We start from the raw sequence: 24,881 nt of genomic DNA, 5'->3' as shown, positions 1-24,881 counted from the left end.
GAAAAAAATTAAGAATGCCTTTATAGGGTGGGGATTTAGCTCAGTAGTTTCGCCGCCTGCTGAGCAAGCTCAAAGACCCAAGTTCGATCCCCGATACCAAAAAAAAGGAAAAAAAAGAGTGCCTTTATATTTGTCTCATTCTGATTCCAGGTTGCCTCATCCAATTCTTTAAAAAACTATCCCATCTCTTCATTTCTAATGAGCCATTATGTACTTAATTGATCTTATGGTTATCATTAAGAGAATATGCTCAAATTATACTGGCTACAAAAAAATCTGGCCATCAGAGATTTTCATGAACTGATAGATTATTATATTTATCTAGGGATGTCATCTAAGCATTTGGCCTTACACAATAAAGCAGCATCAAACTTGCTGTGCCTTACCAGAAATGAACAGCTAAATTTATAAAATTCTATACTGTGAGAAAGCAAAAATGGAGAAACCCCAATCCTAACCTAGTTCCTTATTTACTCCTCTGTAAACTGATCTTGTTAGAATGTTTTCTGCTTTCTAAAGTTTTAAATTCCAGCACAGATATCCTAATTAAACATTTTAATCAAATTATATATTGTTCTCTTTGAATACCATCCTATAATACTTCCTCCCACATTTTCCTGCTCCCTTGGCTCTACTACAGTCCAGTATTATGCTAACAAATAAGGAGATAAATAAATACCTGGCATTACCACAATCTTGCCTTTTGCCTGAAAAAAGAGAAAAAAAGTGAATTTTAATATCTTTCCCTTAATTGGGGTAATAAGGCAGTAAGAACAGAAACAAGAGTCGAAGTTAAATTTTAAAGTTTAATTTTCAATAGATGGAATCTTGGGGAAGCAGGATGTCCCAACACTAACTTTTGTGGACAAAACTATTTTACTATATTGTTTTAAAAACTCATGTTTTGTTATTAACATAAAAAAGGATATAATATAAATACTGAATAATCTCCTTACCTTAAGAAAAGCCTTACAGAAAAAAATGACACACATGCCAGGCCCTGGTGGCACATGCCTATAATCTCAGCACTTGGGAGGCTGAGGCAGGAGGATTGCTGTGAGTTCCAGGCCAGCCTGGGCTACAAAGTAAGTTCAAGGCCAGCTTCAACCACATAGCAAAACCCTGACTCAAAAAACCAAAAAAACCCCCATAAAAAACAAAAAACAGAAAAATTCTGGTTCTGAGTTCTTAGAACTTCAGTATCCAGTGGGATGAGAATAGTTGAAATTCAAACAAGACCTTAAGCCAGGCGTGGTGGTGCTTGCCTGAATTTCCAACACTATGGACGCTGAAGCAGGAAGATCAGCTGTGAGTTTGAAGAAAGCCTGAACTACGCAGGAGACCTTGTCTCAGAAAACAAAACAATAATGACAAACCACAACATTTTAACAAAGGAACCAGCTTAGGTGTCCATTGATGGATGAATTAATAAAATGTGGAATATATACACACAATGGAGTATTATTCATCCATAAACAAGAACAAAATTGGGCCGGGGATTTAGCTCAGTGGTTTCGCCACCTGCTGCGCAAGCACAAGGACCTGAGTTCGATCCCTGGTACCAAAAAAAAGAACAAAATTATGTCATCTGTAGAAAAATGGAACTGGACATCATCATATTAGATGAAATAAGTCAGATTCGGAAAGACAGATAACACATGTTTTCCTTAATATGTAGAATCTAAGAAACAAAAAACAAAAGATAGTATGAAAGCAGAAGAGAGAGGAAGGGAATAAAAGGAGGGGGACAGGAACAAGGGGATGGATATAATCAAAATATGTTATAAACATATATGAAAATACCTCACTGAAGTCCAATATTTTGTAAAACAGAAAGGCACTAATAAAAAAAAGATTTTTTTGGTACTGGGGATCAAACTCTGGTCCTTGTGCTTGCAAGGCAGGCGATGGAACCACTGAGCTAAATCCCTGGCCCAAAAAAAAGATTTTAATAGAAAACAAAGTGTAACATAATTGTAGAACACTGGAGGAAAACCCACTCAAATCCTATATCCTCTATTATATTCCTTCATTTATCATACCAGTTAAACAAAACCATGGATTTATTTAACTGTGACTACAAGAATTATATTTAATTTCTGATAATTCTGGAAGAAAGGGATTGAAATTATTATAAAACTATGATATCTTCAATTTATGCTTCTAAGGGCCTAATCAGCTTCCTCAAAAATTATTTTTTCACCTATAATAAGCCTTCTCTATTTCCTCTTCACTTACTAGAATGTTATACAGGTCCCAAATTCTAATCATCCCTTTGAGGCATATTTTGTTATGAAATTCCTTATGTATATAAGAATGTATATAGTTACATATGAAATCAATCTGGTTTTTTTCTCCTGCTAATGCATCTTTGTCAGCTAATTAGCAGGCCCTCGAGAATTAAATATAAGAAGGTGAAAGAAAACCTCTTCCTTCCTAACATTGCAAACAAGAAAAAGTTTCTTCTTTCATGAAGCTTAACACATTCAAGGATGACAGGCAACAGACAGGAATATTTACACAACAAAATTTCAGGTAATAAGTACAATGAAGAAAAAAATAAAGGAAAGTAATGAAATAAAGAGTAAAAGAGAAGGTCTATTTCACAGAATTTACTAAGTATTAGACAAATTAAGCAGAACAAGAATGTTTCATATCATCAAATGTGCTAAATAAAGCAATTTATCCATAAAAAGTAACATTTACTACCTAGAAAGCTGAAATAATTTTAGGAAGGAAAAAAGTCACATTTACCTGATTTTATTCCCAAATGAAGGCTTTCTAAAATAAACACAAATGATATTTTAAAGAGATGAATTCTATGGGGGAGGGCCTTTCATAAAAGATTATTTAGAATTGTACGTTTACTCAAGGCTCTCAAAGTGACCTAACAATATAAAGCCCCTACTATGTGCCAGATATTGTGCTATTATCTAAAGTAATCTCTTGTAACTATTCTGGGAGGTAGGTGCTATTATCATCCCGACACTGTAGAGGAAGTGAGATTTCAGATGGTTAGGTAATTTGCCCAACACCACTTACTAAGTGACAAAACCAACATTTAAACCACGATTATAATCCCAAAATCTATTTTCTGGCCAGTGTATTATACTGCTAGGTAGTGACTTTCAGGAGTTAAGTTAGTATATAAAAATATTTAATCCAGTTCTTCCTTCCAAACAATGACTACCATACAAAACACACAGAGAAACACACGCGCACACACACAGATATTCTGAAATGCAATACATAACTATAATTGTATCTTCTTTTTTGTTGGTTATAAAGATAAATGGGTTTCATTTTGGCAGATTCGTATATGTACATAACATACTTTGATCATCACTCTCCTCCTACCCCTCAACCGTACCTTTTTAAAATGGAAACTTGATTCACCAACTCTTCTATTTTAAAATGCTTTAGGCTTACCCACTGTACCAGGGATTAAATATAAACTATTTAATAAGGTTTTCAAGGCTCTGGATATCATTATTCTCTTCATCTTCAACTTTTTGATCATTCTTCAGTATCTTAAGCTATGCTTGCCTTTGTTCCCAGCCCTTTACATTTATTTATTTTGTGTGGAACAATTCTCCCATTCTCTCTATGAACTAGTTTTACATGAATAACTCTCAAACTTCTTTCAAATGAGCACATTTCAGTTTTGGCGGGGGCGGGGGGGGCAGTACGAGGATCGAACTCAGGTCCTTGTGCTTGCAAGGCAGGTGGCAGCACCACTGAGCTAAATCCCCGGCACATTTCAGTTTTGATTATCTTTTCTGCTGGGAAGCTTTCCTTATTGTCAACCTACATCCCCCATATTGGGAGTTAATTCCTTTCAACATGCCCCACAGTACCTTTTATTATTATACTCAATTAAAAAGTTGTGCACTACAGTGTGAAGACAGTGACCACACACACATACACATACACACACAGATACGCACACATGTATACACACACCCGTTTGGTCACCACCATAGTATAAATACTCTGTACCTAATATATACTTATTAAATATTTGCAAAATTCAGTAAATTCCATAGTAACAAAATCACATCAGATCTTTAGGTGAAATTTCTTAAAATTATTTTCATGGCTATGGAAATGTGAAAATAAATATCAATACAATGATAAATAACACTATTGTATAAAAGAAGTAATAGTATAGCTGAATCTTGGAAGGAGCCTGTATGTCCATCAGCATATAAACAGATAAAGAGAACATGGTATTTACACATAATGGAGTACCACTCTGCCATAAGGAAAGGTAAACCTGTGTTACTTGTATGTTTGTTTTTGGTACTGGGGATCAAACTCAGGACCTAGCATGGTGGCACCATTGAGCTAAATCCCCGGCCCCCTTTTGTATTATTTGTAGACCATAATGCTAAGTGAAATAAATCAGACACACACGCTTAAATATCACATGGTTTCTCTTATATGAAAAATCCAAATTATAAACAAAGAGCAAAATAATAGATAATAAGAAGTAGGGAGATAGATCTTTCTCAAATGGGAAGAGGATCAAGAGATAGAGGAAGGGATAAGGAGGGGAGGGAAAAAGAATGAAAAAAGGAATTAAGATATGTCATGTACATTCACCAAATCCAAACAAGGAATGCTAACATTATGTACTACAAACATGTACTAATAAAAACTTTTTAAAAGAATAGTAATGAAAACTAAAATGTACTAAAACCTACTATACACCGAGCACTGTGCTAAGACTTTCAATCCTTAGAGAAACCCTATGAAGGAAAAATTAATCTCAATTTCACACACAAGAAAACAGAGCCTAGCTGGAGATTTAGCTCAGTGGTTTCGCCACCCGCCTCGCAAGCGCAAGGATCCAAGTTCGATCCCCAGTACCAAAAAAAAAAAAGAAAGAAAATAGAGCCTTCAAAATTAGTAACCTACTCAACATTACATGGCAAGTAAGTGTCAAACTTGACTCTCAAACACAGAACTCTCTTATCGCAAAGTCTTTACTCACTTAGAATGCCTCTGGACTGGTGTCATTAAAACACAGACATACTTCTACTACAAAGCCATTCCTGACTGCCCTACAAATGATGCTAGCTCATCAGGAGAAGTCATATAAGAGTAAAATATATTTGCTCCTATATTAAAAAATGGAGAAAAAAATGAAAGAAGAATGTAATTTTAATTTTGGAATATACTTGAAAATGATAATTCTCAGAAATTTTATATGGAATTCCCTGAGTATATATAGGCTGACAATGAAAAAAAATATGACTTAAAGTCAGGCAATGCTGATGGCATAGAAATGTAAAATTTGCTGTGCTCATCCAAATTACATCAGATCAGGCCAGGGATTTAGCTCAGTGGCTCTGCTGCCTGCCTCACAAGCACAAGGTTCCAAGTTCGATCCCCAGTACTAAAAAAAAGAAATAAGAATTATATAAGTACATCACCACCTGTTTGCTTTTTCCTGAAGTAATCATAAAATCAGTAATATTTAGTTTTACAACCTAGCAGAACAACAAAAAAGAGTAAGCACAACAGTCTTAGGAAGAAAAAAAAATGCTTATACCTCATCTATGAGTCGCTTTATTAGAGGTAGTCCTTCCAATGCTGAACTGTCACATCCACTGGTCAATACTCGTTCAAATCCCAAGGTTAAGAGGGTCTCTAGAGCTGCCACTGGATCATGAACCATGTCAAAAGCTGAAATAAATTTTGAACAAATGTGCAAAACTGCAGCGTTATATAGTTTACATACAGTTGTACACTGAACCCAGATTATACTGCCTTATAAACGCCACTGTTAAATATTCAGGAATTTTGCAAGTCAGACTGTAAATAAACTGACATCTTGAAATTAATCAAGGTAGCATATATAAGCCACAGAAATCAGAAAACACTAAAAATCAGGGCTCTTTTTTTTTCAAGTGCCAGTTTACCAGCACACCACAGCCTGAATACCATTACCATATGCATGATCATTTTATTAGTATACATTTCTTATTTTTGAGAGAGGGTCTTGCTTGTATTTCAGGCTGGCTTTGAACTTACTATGTAGCAGTCCATGCTGGGCTTGAACTCACAGTGATCCTCCTGCCTTAGCTTCCAAAGTGATGGGATCACAGGTGTGCATCACCACACCCAGCTTGGTACACATTTTAACTGGTCTATTTACTTAAATGTACACAAGAAGAAAAAAGTTTCCAATTCTTCAGTAATTATAAAAGTTTCTCTTTAAAATAAACTTAAGATTTTATTAAGAATATTATTAAATAAATGTACACAGGTAGCATTCAGATATGATAGAAATGTTATGTGCAATAGGTAAGTGACCAAATATGTAAAACTGCTCTAAGACTTCAGACAAACTAGATTATACAAAATGAAACACTATACTCACTGGTTTTAGTAAAAACCTTGGCTCACATTCTCATTATTAATTAATGTTTTATATTAATTCATTTACCTGATATACTTAAGGCTTATAGCATAAGGACAGTTGTTTTTAAGAGACTACATGAAGTTTCAATTCCATCATACTTTCTAAGAAATTTCACTCCCCAAGAGAGAGGAAAGTGATCTAGGAATCTCAAAACAGAAATCTTTGGTTCTCTGCACTGCTACATGATACAGAACTTCTCATCTATGCTAGCAGGTACTACTTGGTTCTCTAGGACAGGCCCCTTCTTTTCTCCCTTTAACATTATGTAGGCAGCAAAAACTACTGCAGAGGATTTTCCTTTTTCAGTAGCAGCACTGTCTCACCAGTAACTACACTACCATACTACCTAATTAAATAAGTGTAAAAAGTGTAGTATCCAGGACAACGCAAAATTTCTACAAATTAAGTAAATATTTTTGTTAAACTTACTGGAGAAAAGGAAATGAACAGAAATTTGAGGTCATTTTCTAAGTTCACAAAAGGAAAAATATGTTTTATAAAACTAGTTTGCTTTTAAGTTATTTAACACATAAAAATTTTAAACTATACATTTTTCACGTAAATGCTCACTAACTTAAAATACTTTTCATGTTTAAATTTTCTTGTGTGTGGCTACCCTCAAAATGCTGACTTTAAGCAACTTAAGATTTTTTAGTTACTGTTAGCTTATAAGAAGCATTACTAACATCAAGTCAAAGAAAATATTTTTCTGGTCGTGCCATACATTTCAAAAGAAACAAAGATACCAAAAACTTTATCCCTAACTTCTAAAAATGGACGCAGATACTGATATGCATTCTTAACCTAATCTCTGAATGCTAACTTACAAGGGGAAAAAAAGGCATTTAAAAATTTTTTAAGCATATAATGAAGGGGAAAAAATTGAAAAAATCTGACTGCCTTCCTTTCATGTGCAATACCAGTGCAAAAGTGACACTTGTTCCTCCACTTCAAGAACTAGCCAAAGAGTATGGGAATTTTAACTACCAATTTGAGAATGCAAAGCATTTCTTTATACAACACAGACAAACTGTCAATCATGAAAAGTAATTTTGTATACTATAGTAGATATCTGTTCATTGATGATTTAGCATCTATTTCTTGTTTCCCCCTTCCTAAAAATGCCCAATTTATCTTCACATATCCAATCTCTCTCCCAAGAAGCCTCTATCTGAGAAAATTGACCTCCCTATCCTCTAGCTCTAGAATAGTTTTGTCTAGCTTAAATCTGCCAGTACATTTCACTGGCCACAGTGTTTTATTCTTTTTATGGGTGCACATGATCTAAAGTCATCTAATTAAAATGAATCTCAGGACAGTTATTTGGATAGATACATTCAATGCAACCAATACTTAATCTATCCCTCTATCTTTATATCCTACCATCACTTTTAACAACTTTTCATAACTGAGCCTTAAAAAATTTATAAAAACCAACTAGTAACACTGTAAACACTATAGAACTGTGTTCCATAGACATCTAGTGGCCTCTAGTGATACCAGACAACTGACACCATTCAAGAGAATTTCTAAAATGGAAATAACTCACCTCGATGGAAAGTGACTGGCAGAGGTCGGCAAAGAGCTATAAAAAGAAAGTCATATAACAGGATTGAAAAAGAGGTGATCACTGAATAGACACTTCTCAAAAGAAGAAGTACATCCAGGCATGGTGGTGCATGCCTGTAATCCCAGCACTTGGGAGGCTGAGGCAGGAGGATTGCTGCAAGTTTGAGGCCAGCCTGGGCTACATGGTGAGTTCAAGGCCAACCTGAATTACAAAACTAAACACAACCCAACACAGATGACAGGGTAAAGGGAGGGAGACTCTGTGGAGACAGAAACAGGATCTAGAGATGGAGGCAGACAGGAGCATGGGGAAGGGAAGGGGAATTAAAAATGATTAAGATGTGATATAAGTGTGTTCCAATTACCCAAGATGAATGTAATTATTATAATTATTTTTTAAACAGGGTCTTGCTATGTACATCAAGCTGGCCTTGAACTCATTATGTAGCCCAGGCTGGCTCCAAACTGCTGGTGATCCTCCTGCCTCAGCCTCCTGAGTGCTGGATCACAGGTGTGTGCCTCCACACCTGGATGAATGTAATTATTATATATCACAAACATATAACTAATAGAAAAAAAAAAACAAGAAGAGTCACCATTGATTACTATATACAGAATCTTCCATGTTAGCTGAAACTTTGTACTTTCTTCTCCTAAGAAGTAAAAAATGTGAACTACAATAAAAATAGAACAGTAGCCTTACAAATTCAAGTCTTATCTTTCCACTAAATTCTGATTTTGATTGAGTCACACCAAGTAAAATTTCTGGCAACTAGAAAGCATTACATCTACTACTTGCCCCTCTGTGGATCTTAAGAAATACTTTAGCTTGGTAATATAAAAGTTTGCTTCTCTCCTCTCCCCTTCTCTCCATACGCATTGACTGCAACAGCTTTTAAAAGTTTTTGGTATAGTGGTTAAAGGAACTAAGATAGGCATCAAAAAACTGACTTCTCAGTCACACCTGTAGACACATTCTACCTATTTTAAACAGTATGTAGTTAATTTAGATGTTTAGGGTGGAGGTTCTGTGTGATAAAGCTCTCTTGGCTTTCCTCAGTTACTGTAGATCATCTAAATAACTAGTGCTTAAAATAGGATGCGTAAGTTAAGTGCCTGCAGGTATGACTGAAAAGTCAGTTTTGTGATATTTTTCTGCACTGAGAGCATAAACACAATCATCTTAATGCAAATTCTTACCCACAAGAGACATGCACAGCTCTTTGTCAATATGTCCATCTTCAGTCAGTGCCCCAAATACCAAACCATCTGCACCATAAAGCTTGGCAAGCTGAATGTCAGCCTTCATCACCTCAATTTCACGATCTGAATATAAAAAATCACCTCCACGTGGCCGAATCATCACAAAAACTGGGATCTGGACACTCTGTTTCACTACTTGAAGAACACCTATAAGAACAAAAAACAAACTAAAATTCAAATGTGAGCTAAAAGATCCAGAAAGTCAATAAAATATTACATGTACATTTGTACATTTGTTCTTGTAATTACACCCAAAAGAAAGAGTTGACTGAGGAAACCAGAGAAAATGGATATAAAGGGAAGAAGGACAATAAGAAAAAAATGTATATATTGGTAGAAAGTAAGCAATAGGGAAGTCAGGAATTAAAAAGAGCAATTTAGAAAACTGAAGATACTGCAATATAAAAGCACTTATCAGTTGTCCCAACAAAAATCCTTCTGACTCAGAACCCTTTTATTGGTTACGACACTTGAAAGTGTAGTAACTACTAGCCTCAATGTTCTATGAGTACATTCCCCAGGACCAAATTTCTCCTTTTCTAACTGATTACAGCTGTATTTAAAATCCTCTATACAAATGGTTAAATGTTTCCAAAGTTTATGTCACCTTACTGGATAAGAAATTTAGCAAAACCTATTTTTGAAAGGTAGAAAAATTCTACCTATTTGTGGTATTTTGCAGAGATATTTGAACAAAAGTACCTACATATGACACAATGTGGTCAACCTGGAAACACTCAACAATACAAGATTTGTGACAAGCACCATCATTTGTTTACCAAATATGAATCGCTTCTTTTTCCTTGCTAAAAGAACTTCAGTTTGCACAGAATAGAAATATGCCCAGTATCAAGCAATGGATGACTGGAGTTGTGAAAAACAGATTACATTCTAATTTACAAATACACTGTAGGGATTATAGAATGGCCGGAGATTGCCTTTTTAGTGAAAAGGTTCCAAAGGGCTCTTAAACATATAAATTTTTTATACTAAATAATGCCACATCAAGATCAATAGCATATCAGTATCAATATCAGTAGCAGAGTAGCATAACTCTGGAGTCAAAAATTCATACAGGGACTTCTGCTTTTGGTCAAGACAGTTACAAGAACTAGTTTTACCCTCTTTCCTATGGTAACCAATATATGGACAAAGTATTTAAAACAATCCTTTGAATATCAAACAACAAAAGACAATGATCCCTGAAAGACAAAAACAAGTAGGGTAAGAGTGATGTTTGACCGGTTTACTGCCTGGAGAGTCTCAAGGACACAGCACAGGGAGAGGGAACCTACAGAATTCTGAGTTGAGACAAAGCTTGGAGTCCACGGAGACCAAGGTAGCTACAGTTTTCAGGAAAAAATACCAGGGAAGAGAGAAAAAAGAACTCTAGATATCTGCAAAGAACCCCCTTTAATATTCAGCTAAGTACTTACCGATGGATACATGTAAAGAAACTATACAAGGCCAGGAAGAAATTACTAAAGAGGATAAAGAGGATAAGAAAGAATGTGTCCATCATTTATACCATGTTGTGAATAATGACTGTTCTCATCAACTGGACAGAAAAACTTCAAGAATCACAGACACTGAATGGAGTACAGAGAAAGGTCTTTCCTAAGTTCCAGATTGATTATTACTCCAGAATTGCCTAATAAATCTTAAAACGAAGACCTGAAAGTTCCAAAATGTTCCCAAGTAACCAGTGACCTAACTGCTCAAAATTATATATTTGAATGCAAAAACATTGAGTAACCAATAAAATAAAATTCATACTACATTTTAAATTAAATGAGACATGTCAATCAAATTAAAGAGACCCAGAACTTGAATAGATGTTAGAATTAGCAAAGTCATTAAAACAACTATTATAATTTCATCCTTTATGTTCAAAAACATTCAGAAAACACAAGGGAGATATAAAAAAATTCAAATATCTACATACTACAATGTACGAGATGAAAAATATACTAGGCAAGACTAACAGATTAAACATTGCAGCAGGAAAGATGTGTACACTTGAAGAAAAAATATGCAAAATAAAATACAGAAAGGAGATTTTTCTTAAAAATTGTAGCTTATCAGTAAGTTCTAGGACAATTTCAAGCAATCTAATACAAATATAACTGAAATCTCTGAAGGAGGAAGTGGAGGACATTGCTGAAAATTTTCCAAATATGATGGAAATTATAAGTGCACAGGTCTAAAAATCATGAGGAAAACTATATTCAGGTACATCATAATTGAACTATTCAAAATTGGGAAGAAAAAAATCTTAAAAGTAACCAAATTGGTATATAGAGAAAAACAAAGATGTGGATGATAGATTTCTTATCAGAAACAATGCAAGCAAGAAGATAGCGCAAAAACATCTTCAAAGAACTGAAAGAGAAAAAAAAACTGTCAACCTAGAATTTTACACCCAGCAAAAATATTTTTCAGAAATAAATAAGAAAGATGTAACTGATTTTACTGCAGAGCAGCTAAATCAGTATAACACACCAGCTACTTACTTCAACCTTTTTAATGCTAGAGAAAGAAATGATCAAATCTTTGATTATGCTATGTAAACCATAAGCATTTCAAACTGATATTCATAGCATTCTTAATGACTGCATGAGACTGATAATCAGTCGTGCCTTGGCTCTATAAAAAAGATAATTTGTGAAAAATAGGCATTTACCCATGCTGGGTGTGGTCCCTCCTTCCAATAAACCAGAACATAATTCAATCCGACCAGCACCTGTAATAAAAAAACAAAAAACACTGCTCAGCACCATTTTTTAAATAAATAGCAAATGGTTTACAATATTTTTCCAAGTACAGAAGTCTTAAAAGTTGTGTGTGACACTGCCAGGTATGGTAATAATGCATGTCTAATGATACTCTATATAGAAGACCCCAAGAACTCCACCAAAAGTCTTCTAGACTTAATAACCAAATTCAGTCAAGTAGCTGGTTACAAGGTCAACATACAAAAATCAATAGCTTTCCTCTACACCAATGACAGACTCACTCAGAGAGAAACAGGGCCAATAATTCCTTTCACAATAGCATCCAAAAAACTGAAATACCTAGGAATCAACCTAATGAAAGAAATCAAAGACCTCTTCTCTGAAAACTATGGCATTCTGAAAAGAGAGATTGAAGATGATACCAGAAAATGGACAGACATCCCCTGCTCCTGGGTAGGAAGGATTAATATAGTGAAAATGGCCATACTTCCAAAACTGCTATATAGATTGAATGCAATTCCAATGGAGATCCCAGCAGCATACTTCAGAGACCTCGAGAAAACAATCCAAAAATTCATTTAGAACAAGAAGAGACCCAGAATAGCAAAAGCAATTCTAGGTAACAGAGACATGGCAGGGAGTATCACAATCCCCAACCTGCAACTATACTACAAAGCTACTGTGATAAAAACAGCATGGGACTGGCAAAGAAACAGAACTGAGGACCAGTGGAACAGATTAGAAGATGCAGAAACAATGCCAGACACACTCAGCCATCTCATCTTCGATAAAGGAGCCAAACACCCTCACTGGAGGAAAGACAGCCTCTTTAATAAATGGTGCTGGAAAAATTGGGCTTCAACTTGCCAAATGTTAAAACTAGACCTATATCTCTCACCAGGCACTAAACTAAAATTAAAATAGATTAAGGATCTAAATATTAAAATAGAAACTCTGAACCAGTTGGAACAGAGGTTAGGTAGAACCCTTGAAGACATCAGTGGAGGAAAAGATTTTATGAACAAAACCGCAATTGCCCGTGAACTAGCACAAACAATCAACAAGTGGGATCTCTTCTTATTAAAACGCTTCTGCACAGCAAGAGAAACCACCAGCAGTGTGAAGAGACAACCCACAATGTGGGAAAAAATCTTCACCTGCTCTTCCTCAGACAAAGGTCTACTATCTCGAATCTATAAAGAACTTAAAAAGATCAGACCTCCCAAATTTAAAGACCCAATCCAAAAATGGGCATCTGAAATGAACAGACATTTCTCAGACAAAGAAGGAGAAATAGCAAATAAATACATGAAAAAATGTTCAACATCACTGGTCATTCGAGAGATGCAAATGAAAACAACGCTGAGATTCCACCTCACACCAGAAAGAATGGCTGTTATCATGAAATCAACGAATAAAAAATGCTGGCGGGGTTGTGGGGAAAGAGGAACCCTGCTCCACTGCTGGTGGGAGTGTAGACTGGTTCAACCACTGTGGAAATCAGTATGGAGATACCTCAAAGAACTAGGACTGGAAGTCCCATTTGACCCCACTATTCCACTGCTGGGGATCTTCTCCAAAGAATTAAAAGAATCATACCACAGTGATATATGTGCACCCATGTTCATAGCAGCACAGTTTATAATAGCTAAAACTTGGAAACAGCCCAAATGCCCATCAACTGGACACTGGATAAAGAAAATGTGGTTTTTTTATAAAATGGAGTACTACTCAGCCATAAAAAATGAGAAATTAGAGACATTTATAGCTAAGTGGATGCACATTGAGGCCATACTCTTAAGTGAAATAAATAGGACATACATGTATAAATACCAAATAGTTTCTCTGGTGTGAGATACTGAAAGTGTAAATAAGGACTAAATGTATAATAGGTAATGTGAAATAGGAAGAAAAGGGGCAAAGGGGAAGGAAGTGGGAGGGCTAGGGGAAAGGATAGAAGGGAATGGGATTAATGTGAGAAAATGGAAAACTAGGAAGAAAATATTTGTAAATAGGGAGGACTGGAGGGGTTGAAGGGAGGGCTGGGCAAGGGTGAAAAATAAGAACCAAGAGAGACTATGTAAAGGTGCAAATTTCCAATGATGAATGTCATTATATTCTATACCTAAAATGTACCAATGATTAGAATGAATACTTGATAATGTAAAATAGGAAGAAAAGGTTCAAAGGGGTAGAGGTATTGGGAGGGGCAGGGGAAAGGAAAGAAGGGAAAGGAAACATGATGAGAAATGGAAAAAATGGAAATAAAGTCTTTGTAAATAGGGAAGGGTGGAGGGTATGAAGGGAGGGCTAGGAATGGGGAAAAAATAAGAACCAAGATGCATTATGTAAAGGTACAATTCCCAATGAGAAATGTAATTGTGTTGTATACCTTCAATGTACCCATAAAAGAATTTAATAAAAAAAAAAATAATAATGCATGTCTATAATCCCAGCACTCTGGGAGGCTGAGGTAGGAGATCATGAGTTTGAACCCAGTCCGGACAATCTAGTGACACAAAATAAACAAAACAAAATAAAGGTGGGGGGGCTGCTGAGAATATAGCTCAGTGTTCAATCCCTGTGTTCAATCCCAAGTACTACCACAAAGAAAAAGGGGGGAGAAAGGGGAAGGGAAGAGGGAAGAGGAGAAGGAACAGAAGCAGCAACTACCTCAACTATATTTTACAAGCCATATTATTGTAGGGAACAAAGAAAGGGGACGTTACTAGAACCTCTATAGTGAGTCCTAGTCTCCTACGAGCCACGGCAGCACAAGGCGAATTAACTTATTATACAGGAAAGGTAGAAAAAATGAGACATGGAAAAGAAGCTGAGCTTTGGGCCTGATTAGTGCTGCTCTGGGTAGCAAAAATGAAAGCCCCTGAGCTTCCTGCACCTTTTATTCAGTACATAGGGAGAAACAAAGTATAACAAATGACTGGGGCAGCGGAAATCCAAGAACAACGAGGAACTGGGTAGATGAAGATTTTATTCCTCCCAGGATGTCTTCAGCTGGTTTTGTAATCTTGTCCTGGAGCATCACAGCATCAGCAGATCACTGAAGTCTCGGTTGTGACCAGAGGCCAAAATGGAATTATGTCTCAAAATGTCATAGCTGGCCTGTAGGCAGGAGAACTAGGCCTAATCAAATAATTTTTCCCTAAAATTATGTAGCATTGCTCCTGACACATTATGTTTCTGAAAGTCAAATTTAAGAGTTAATTCAAGGTAAGCTAGTTTTCTTAAAATTCTGTATTATAGGGCTGCCATGCATAAGAAAGTGACTTAGAGGGCCAGGGATTTAGCTCAGTGGTTCGCAAATGCAAGGTCCTGAGTTTGATGCCCGGTACCAAAAAAAAAAAAAGAGAGAGAGAGACTTAGAATAAAGATATTACTGGATAGACCACAGTGAAATGTTGGTTCGTAGTTGGTAAAAAAAATTAGATTATCTTTTCCTCAGTAGTATTTATTATTCTAAGCCTTTAAAACTGTAGTTACTTTTGAGTAGTTAAATCAAGATAATTTTAAGAATCAGGGAATTCTGAGAGCATGACTACTGAGGTCATGTAAAAAGGTTTCAGGAAGCAGCTTGAAGAGCCTCTCCCTGGCCAAAGAGAGGACATTATAAGCATCAATAGAGAAATTATTCATTATTCTAAAAATTAGTAAACAAGGGTAAAGAATATATACCAATAAAAAATATTTTTAAGTAAATAAGGGGAAAGAAGCAAGGATTTATTCTTCTTTTCTAGTATAAACTAAATCTCAGCAAAACCAAACAGTTCACTAGGAAAAGTTGTTCTTTATAGGTGTATTCTAACTAACAGACAAAAAGAATAAATATTAGACTTAATATATTACTTTTTGCATCCCCTACTAAAATATGGATTGTTAAAATTATTAGGTGAAAAGCTAGTTGGAAACTTTATAAAAGATAGATTAAAACAACTGAACCAACTGATCAACCTGAACATCATAAAATAGGAAAAAACAAGATTCCCTCTTGATGCAATGCAACAGAAAGTTGCCTATAAAGTAGTCTCGTCAAAATTCAATTCTGAATCTGATTAAGACTCTGGGTTAGGGTCAAGGATGTAGCTCAGTGCCACTGCATCTGCCTGGCAAGTGCAAGGTCCTGAGTTCAATGCCTGGTACCGGAAAAAAAAAAAAAAAAAGACTCTGGATTAACTATAACTTCACAGGAAATAAAGCTTTCAGAGAAATATGTTAAGTGACACCATTTATGTAGTCAGCAAAAATTGACTCTGTGGTGTGCTCTACAAATGAGTATCTTTTATTTTTTTGGTACCGGTGATAGAACTTGGGTCCTCGCTGAGTATCTTTTAATAAATCAAATCTGCCAGGAGTGGTAGCACTTGCCAGTAATCCCAGCACTCAGCAGGCCATGGCAGGAATATCACCAGGAGTTTAAGGCCAGCATGGGTTACAAAATGAGTTCAAGACCAACTTGAACTACATAGTCAGACCCTGTCTCCAAAAAAAAAAAAAAACAAATCCCTCAAAATCAAATGTATAATAAATCAATTACAGGGCTGGGAATTTAGCTCAGTGGTTCCGGCACCTGGCTCGCTAAGCATAAGGTGCCGAGTTCGATCCCCAGTACCAAAAAAAATAAATAAAATAAATAAATAAATTACAAGAAAGAGAAGAATTAAAAAAGAAGAAAACTTATAGAAAGTAACTTAAGGGCCAGTTAGCTCAGTGGTGCCATGCCTGCCTCGCAAATGCAAGGTCCTGAGTTCAATCCCCAGTACCAAGTAACTTAAGAGATATAATAAACAAATTGTTTGGCTTTTGATTCAAATAACTCCCCCCTCCATGCTTCTCAGCCCTAGGCAACCACTAATCTAATTTCTGACTTCATAACTTTGCCTATTTTAGACATTTAAAAAAACAGAAATTATACAATATATGGTATATTGTCAATTTTTTTCTACTTACAGTGTTTCAAGACTCATCCACATTATAGAATTTATTGGTTTTATTGCCAAAATAAGCATTTTTATATTTGCAAGAGGTTATTTTAAAAAATGACAAAACACGTAAAAAAATAGAGGAGCTTAGGAAAATGGAAACCACGAACAATATAAGAAAGAAATGGAATCAAAACAATTCAAACAGATATCCAAGAGATTAAAAATCCTATTCAAAGTATATGCAGGAAAATGAGCCAATGTGAGGACAGAATATCAGGTATAAAAGATAAGATTGCAGTTAGCAATCCTGAAAAGAAAGATTTCTGAAAAAATATTAAGGGACCATGAAAAATCAATCCAACAGCTGCTAGATGATGCAAAGAAGAATAACATAAGATCGATCAGAGTCTGCCAATCCTATCCTAATTGTGTCATTTTATTGCCAGACTATTTTGGTTTGGGCCTATGTTTCAAAGTTTAATGGACAGATGAAGAGTAAGCATATCTGCCCTTGTTCCCCACCTTAAGGAGAAAGCATTGTATCTTCTCCATTCATATAAGGCTTTCTTGGTGGAAGTACGGAGTACATGTCTTTAATCTGTTGAGAAGTTTCTCTTCTACTTCTAGTCTCCTGATAGCTTTTACCATGAACAGCTGTGGAACTGAGTCCGATACTTTTTCTCCAACTAGTGACAGGATCACATGGCTTTTTCCTTTCCTCTGTTAAAATGATGACTTATGGGGGTGGATCTTCCAATGCTGAACCAACACTGCCATCCCTATAATAAAACCACTTTCTACATACTGCCAGATCTGACTTCTAAGAGTTTGTTTTGTTAAACAAATTTCTATCTATGTTCATATTTTTTTCTTCTATTATCTTTACCCAGTTTTAGGATTAGCATAATGTTGAGTTCCTAAAATGAGGGGAGAAATGTTCCTTTTTTTTTTCTGCTTTAAATGTTTGATATAATTTATCAGTTAAAATGTATACAAGGCTGTTGTTATCATATAGGTAGGTTTTCAAGCTAGGAATATACTTTCTTTAATAGGTGCTATTCAAATTTTATATTTCCTCCAGAGTTAGTTTCATTGATTTGTCTTCCAAGGTACTTCTTAGAAGTTGTCAAATTTATTTCAAAACAGATTTTTGAAATATGCTTTCTATGTCCTTTTAAATTCTGTAAAATCTGTGGTAATGTCTCCTAGATCTTGATATTGTAATTTTTTAAATGTATAATTGATATTGTGTAATAGGATGTAAAGGTCTAAAGGAGCAGGGGAAGTGGGAGGGGTAGGGGAAAGGAAAGAAGGGAAAAGAAAAAATATGAGACAAGGAATAAAATGGAAACAAAATCTTTGCAAACAGAGAAGGGTGGAGGGGGTGAAGGGAGGGCAGGTGAAGGGGAAAAAAATAAGAACCAAGATACTCATGCAATGGTACAAGATCCCAATGATGTATGTAAATGTATTTTATACCTAAAATGTATCAATAAACTTAATGGGGGGAAAAAAAAGATTGACTGGAGTCAGTGTAAAAGCAGAAGATAGTGCAAATGACATAAAAATACCTGTTTACAGAAGTAGTGGCAGAAAACTTCCCAAGCATGGAAAAAGAATTTGACATACAGATAAGTGAGGCATATAGATGAGTGAGCCATGATCAAGAAAACCCACACCAAGGCATATAATAGTCAAGATTCCAGAAATTCAAGAAAAAAACAGAATCGTAAAAGCTGTTAGAGAAAAGAAACAAATCATCTGTAAAGGAAAACCCAAAAGAATCACACCAGAATTCTCAAAACAAATCTTCAAGTCAGGGACCACAGGGAGTAAAGTATTTCAAGTCCTAAAACAAAACCTCGAGCCTAGATTGATGTACCCCACAAAATTATCTTTCAAAACTGATGGAGAAATAATTCCATGACAAAGAACACCTGAAGAAATTTATGACCACCAAATCAGCACTCCAAAATGTTCTGAAGCATATTCTAGAAAGAAATAATGAGGACTACAACTCCAAGAACCCCAAGAGAATGAATCTACTTGGAAGGGCAAGTAATTGGAGGGGGAAAAAAAGGAAACAAGAACAGGAAAATAACATGACAAGGATAACTCAATATATATCAGTTATAATCATCAACGTAAAGGGTCTCAATTCACCAATCAAAAGAAACAGACTGGCAGAATGGATCAAGAAGCAAGATCCAACAATATCCTGCATACAAGAAACACATTTAATTCAAAAAGAAATTCAGAGCGAAAATCAAGGGATGGAAAACAACATTCCATGTGACAGGAACCCAGTAAAAAGCAGGGGTAGCTATTCTATTTGCAGACAAAGTAAACTTCAAGATGACTGATTAAGAGAGACAAAGAAAGCCACTATATTCTTATATAGGAACAATCAAAGAAGAAGAGACAACAATCATAAATATGTATGCACCAAATAATGGTGCACCTAACTATATAAAACAAATATTAACGGACGTGAAAAATCAAAATACAATTGTAATGGGGGACACCACAATACCCCCCTCTCACAAATAGACATATCAAGTAGACAAAAAAATCAACAAATAAATATCAGAACTAAACCAAACTTTTGAACAAATGGACTTAGTAGAAATCTACAGTGTTCCACTCCACAACCTTAGAATACACATTCTTCTCAGGTGCACATGGGATGTTCTCCAAAATAGACCACATACTAGCCCACAGAACATGCTTAAGTAAATGCAAAAGAAGTGAAATTACTCCATGCATATTATCAGACCAGAGTGCAATGAAATTGGAAGTCAATGGCAAAAGAAACCCCAAGAACTTCATAAAAAAAATGGAAATTAAATAACATCCTCCTATTCCAAGGCAAAAATGGTATCTTTATAGTATATCTATATACTTTATTTGATAAATAAGATAAATAAATTACATTTTTGTACTTCCAAAAAATAAATAAATAAATAACATCCTCCTAAACAACCCATGGGTCACAGAAGAAATTAAAGACTTAAGACAGTTTGTACAATTAAACGATAATGCCAAATCAACACAGAAGAAATTATGGGACCCAAAGAAAGCAATTCCTACAAGGGAAATTTATAGTGGTAAATTCCCATATCAGAAAAACAGAGTGAGCTCAAATAAACAACCTAATGTTGAACCTTAAGGTTCTAGAAAAAGAGAAAGACAAGCCCAAAGCTTCTATGAGGGAGGAAATTATAAAGATCAGAGCAGAAATTAATGTAATGGAGACTAAGAAAACAATATAAAGAATCAATGAATTGAAGAGTTGGTTCTTTGAAAGATTAAATAAAATTGACAGACCCTTAACCAACCTTATCAAAAAAAGTAGACTCAAATCTATGCAATTAAAAACAAAAACGGTAAAATCACAACACATCCTGCCAAAATCCAGAAGATCATCAGTATCTACTTCGAATAAGATGGAAAACACAGAAGAAATAGACAGATTCCTGGATACATATAAATTACCAAAGCTTAACTGAAAAGATATATAATTCTAAATAAATGAATATTAGCCTATGAAATTGAAGATGTAATTAAAAACCTACCAACAAAGAAAAGCCCAGGCCCTGTCTGATACACTGCTGAATTCTACAACAAATTCAGAGAAGATCTAAAGACACTACTTCTCAAATTCTTTAATGAAATTGAAAAGAAAGCAATACTCCCAAATTCATTCCAGGAAGCAAGCATTACCCTGATACCAACAGCAGAGAAGGATCCAACCAAAAAAAAGAGAATTACAGGTCAATCTCCCTAATGAACACAGACACGAAAATCCTCAATAACATACTGGCAAACAGAATGCAGCAAATCATCAAGAAGATTATGACCAAGTAGGATTCATCCCAGGGATCCAGGGATAGTTCAACATATACAAGTCAGTAAGTGAAAAAAATCACATGATCACAAAAATCACATGATCATCTCAATAGATGCAGAAAAAGCATTTGACAAAGTCTAATACCCATTAATGATAAAAATCCTACAGAAAATTGGAATTGATGGTCTTTATCTCAATTTGATAAAAGCCATCTATGACAAATCAACAGCCAATATAATACTAAATAGACAAAAACTGAAGGCCTTCAGTCCAAAATCAAGAACAGAACAAGGATGTCCACTGTCACCACTTATTCAATATAGTCCTGGAAACATTAGCCAGAGTAATTAAATGAGAAAGAAATAAAAGAATGATAGAAAAGGAAGAAGTTAAATTATCATTATTTGCAGATGATATGATAATCTACACAGAAGACCTCAAAAACTCCACTAAAAGACTTCTAGATTTAATAACCAAATTCAGTAGTATAGCAAGATAAAAAGTCAACACTCAAAATTCAATAGCATTCCTGTAGACAAATACAAACTCATTGAGAGAGAAATTAAGCAAAAAACACCTGTCACAATAGCATCAAAAAAAATGATAAATACTTAGGAATCAATCTAATGAAGGAAGAAAAAGACCTTTACAGTGAAAACTATAATACTCTGAAAAGGAGATCAAAGCAGCCTTCAGAAAATGGAAAGACATCCCTTGTTCTTGGGTAGGAAGAACCAATGTATTGAAATGGCCACGCTTCCAAAACAGTTATACAGATTTAATGCAATTCTGATCAAAATACCAATAGCATACCTCAGAGAATTATAGAAAACAATCTTAAATTTCACTTGAAACCAAGAGAACCAGAATAGCAAAAGCAGGTCTGCGCAACAAAGGCAAGGCAGGAGGCATCACAATCCCTGACTTGAAATTATACTACAAAGCTACTGTGATAAAAACAGAATGGTAGTGGCAAAAAAAAACAAAAAAAAAAAACCAGATCTGAGGATCAAATGGAACAGATTAGAAGATGCAGAAAGAACTCCAAACACACTCAGTCACCTTATCTTTGACAAAGGAGCCAAACACCTTCACTAGAAGAAAGATAGCCTTTAATAAATGGTGCTAGGAAAACTGGCTTTCCACATGCCAAAGATTAAACCTAGACCTATATCTTTCACCATGCACTAAACTAAAACTGAAATGGATCAAAGATCTAAATATTAAACCCAAAACACTAAATCTGCTAGAAGATAAAATAGGTAGAACTCTTGAAGACATTAATGTAGGCAAAGACTTTATGAACAAAATCCCATTCACACAGGAAATATCAGAAAGGATTAACAACTAGGATCTCATCTTATTAAAAAGCTTTCACACAGCAAAAGAAACCACCAACAGAGTGAAGAGAAGACCCACAGTGTGGGAAAAAAAATTTGTCGGCTGTTCCTCAAACTAAGGACCACTATCTCGAATATATAAAGAACTCAAAAAATCAGACCCCTCAAATTTAAAGACCCAATCCAAAAATGGGCATCTCACATGAATAGATTCTTCTCAGATGAAAAAGCAAATAAATATATGAAAAAAATGTTCACTATCACTGGTTATTCAAGAGACGCAAATTAAAACAACTCTGAAATTCCATCTCACTCAAAAAAGAATGGCTGTTGTCAGGAAATTAACCAATAACAAATGCTGGCAAGCTGTAGGGAAAAAGAAACTCTTCTCTATCGTTAGTGGCAGTGCAGGCTGGTACAATCACTATGGAAGTCAGTGTGGACATTCTTCAAAAAACTAAAACCAGAGGTTCCATTCTACCTCACTATTCCCCTTTCTGGTATCTTCCTGAAAGAATTAAAAGCATCATACCACATTGATATATGCAAACCCATGTTTATAGGAGCACAGTTGTAATAGCTAAATCTTGGAAACAGCCCAAATATCCATTAACAAATGAATGGATAAAGATGTACTTTTTTAGACAATGTAGTACTACTCTGGCATAAGGAAGGATAAGCTTGGGACATTTCTAGCTAAATGGATGTACCTTGAGACCATAACCTTAAGTGAAATAAATCAGATACACATTTAAATACTGCATTGTTTCTCTGGTATGAGAAACTGAAAGTGTAAATAAGGACCAAAATAATGAATAATAATAAAATTTTTAAAATAAAGAAAAAATAAAATAAAAATAAAAAATAATTATAATAAGTATTGGGAAATTTTAAGAAAATGTTCAAATGAGAAGGGGAACAAGAGAGGGGGGAAGGGCAAAGGAAGAGCCAAAGAAAAAGAACAGAAGGAACAAAATGGAAGCAAAGCTTTTGTAAATAAGAAGGGGAAGACGGGTTGAAGGGAGGGGAGAGGAATGGGAAAAAAAAGAAGATACATCATGTACAAGTACAAATTCCCTTTAATGAATGTTATCATTATGTATATCTAAAATGCACCAATTTAAAAAAATGGCAAAAGCCAAAAATGCCCCACAAGACTGAAAATATGTACTGCTGGCTGTTTACTAGGAAAAAAAAAAAAGCAGAGATGAAAGAAAAATGGTTGAAGCTGAGTGATGAGTACCTGAGGGTTCATTATACCACTTTATGGTTGTATGTTTGAAGCTTTTCCATGATACAAAAATTTTAAATTTTTCTGACCATGAGATGATGAAAAATGTCTATACTTCCTATTAAAACAGTGTACAAAAGAAACACTGGGATAAAAATAATGTCTCTGATTTGAATTTGGGGGAGGGGGTTGCTTGGGCTTGAATTCAGGGACTTGTGCATGTTAGGCAAGAGCATTACCACTCAGCTACACTCCCAAACTCCTATAAAACCATGTTTAAACCAATAGAAATTTAAATTTTTTTGCTATGTTCAATAACAATCCAGTTAATTAGTATGCATGATTGTGAACGTGATTTCAAATGTGACCTGCGTGGGAAGGAAAGAGACTAGACCATAATTTTCCAGTAGGTTTTTAGGTGGTTGTTTTTGAAAGAATTAGTAGGATCCTCAGAGATTATGAGGGCTTCTGAACTCAGTTCACAGGATTCATTTTTAGACCCTTAAAAGGTTGCCAACTGAACCTCATTCTCTAATTTCTCTTACCTCCTCTTTCTGCATTCACAGCTGACTCCACTGAATCCACACATACTTCCATGAGAAATCCATTTGCTGCTCCTAAAATATAGTACATGGAGAACAACAGAAACACATGAAGGTACTATCTATTCAGATGATTCTCTCACAAAGGTTAAACATTTTATTACCAAAATCTAAATGTTGGGTGATAGGGACATAGATAAGTACACTGGTACCATGAATGCAGTAAAATATCACATTAACTATTAAACTGATGGGACATAACTGTGAAATAGGTACACTGACATATGTGCAAGAAATTATACTGAGCAAAATAAACAATGAATGCCAAATTCATCTTCCTAAAACACTGACCTCACATTACATCCTAGCTGATTCCTACAATACTTCTCAACTCCTGCATAATGTTTAAATGTCTTTATAGAGAAGACACATTTAAAAGCAAGAATGATGTCAAATCCTAGTCCCATTACTTATTGTGTGATTCTAGACAAGTTTCTTAAGTTTCCTTTATAATAGGTTAGGTTTTAGTTCCTACCTCACAATAATGAAGAGTAAATAACATAATTCATGTACAGGGCATAGTACTCATTCAGAATTTAAATAGTATCATTAATAAGCTACACATGGGCTGGGGGTTTAGCTCAGTGGTTCTGCCACCTGCCTCGCAAGTAAGAGGTCCCAAGTTTGATCCTCAGTACCAAAAAAATAAATAAATAAGCTACACATTATTTCCTCTTTATGCCTCTAGTTCTTTTCAATCTTCATCCTCACTATTGCTTATGCCATCTCCTCAACCCACAGAATCCTTCTAGGTTTATCTTTAATGCTAAAATTTTCCAATTGTTAAGCCACGTTTCCATGCTTTTTCTCTCAAAGTAGGAAATTATATCTCCCTTTTGAACACATTTAACTCTTCATGAGTTATATGTTCCTCCTTAAAACACTATTTACTTTCTACCTCTTATTTATATAGGTAAGTGT

The 24,881-nt window shown here is 35.1% G+C and overlaps 1 protein-coding gene across 1 annotated transcript in view; it reads right to left on the bottom strand.

Moving 5' to 3' along the window:
• Positions 1–24,881, bottom strand: part of Cutc (cutC copper transporter) — a 32,226-nt gene that overhangs the window by 4,484 nt on the left and 2,861 nt on the right. Inside the window, exons 2-7 of the mRNA XM_004838649.3 lie at positions 23,904–23,975; positions 11,946–12,005; positions 9,200–9,409; positions 7,980–8,015; positions 5,558–5,691; positions 680–707 (exon numbers count right to left, since the gene is read on the bottom strand). Coding sequence (XP_004838706.1) covers positions 680–707; positions 5,558–5,691; positions 7,980–8,015; positions 9,200–9,409; positions 11,946–12,005; positions 23,904–23,975 — 540 coding nt within the window. The remainder of the gene's footprint in view (positions 1–679; positions 708–5,557; positions 5,692–7,979; positions 8,016–9,199; positions 9,410–11,945; positions 12,006–23,903; positions 23,976–24,881) is intronic.

Source organism: Heterocephalus glaber, unplaced genomic scaffold (genome assembly GCF_053883595.1).
Source record: "Heterocephalus glaber isolate CG9 unplaced genomic scaffold, H.glaber_assembly_v1.0 deba00001497, whole genome shotgun sequence".
NCBI lineage: Eukaryota > Metazoa > Chordata > Mammalia > Rodentia > Bathyergidae > Heterocephalus > Heterocephalus glaber.
Note: the sequence above shows the minus strand (reverse complement) of the source record. Positions and strands in the feature narration are given on the sequence as shown.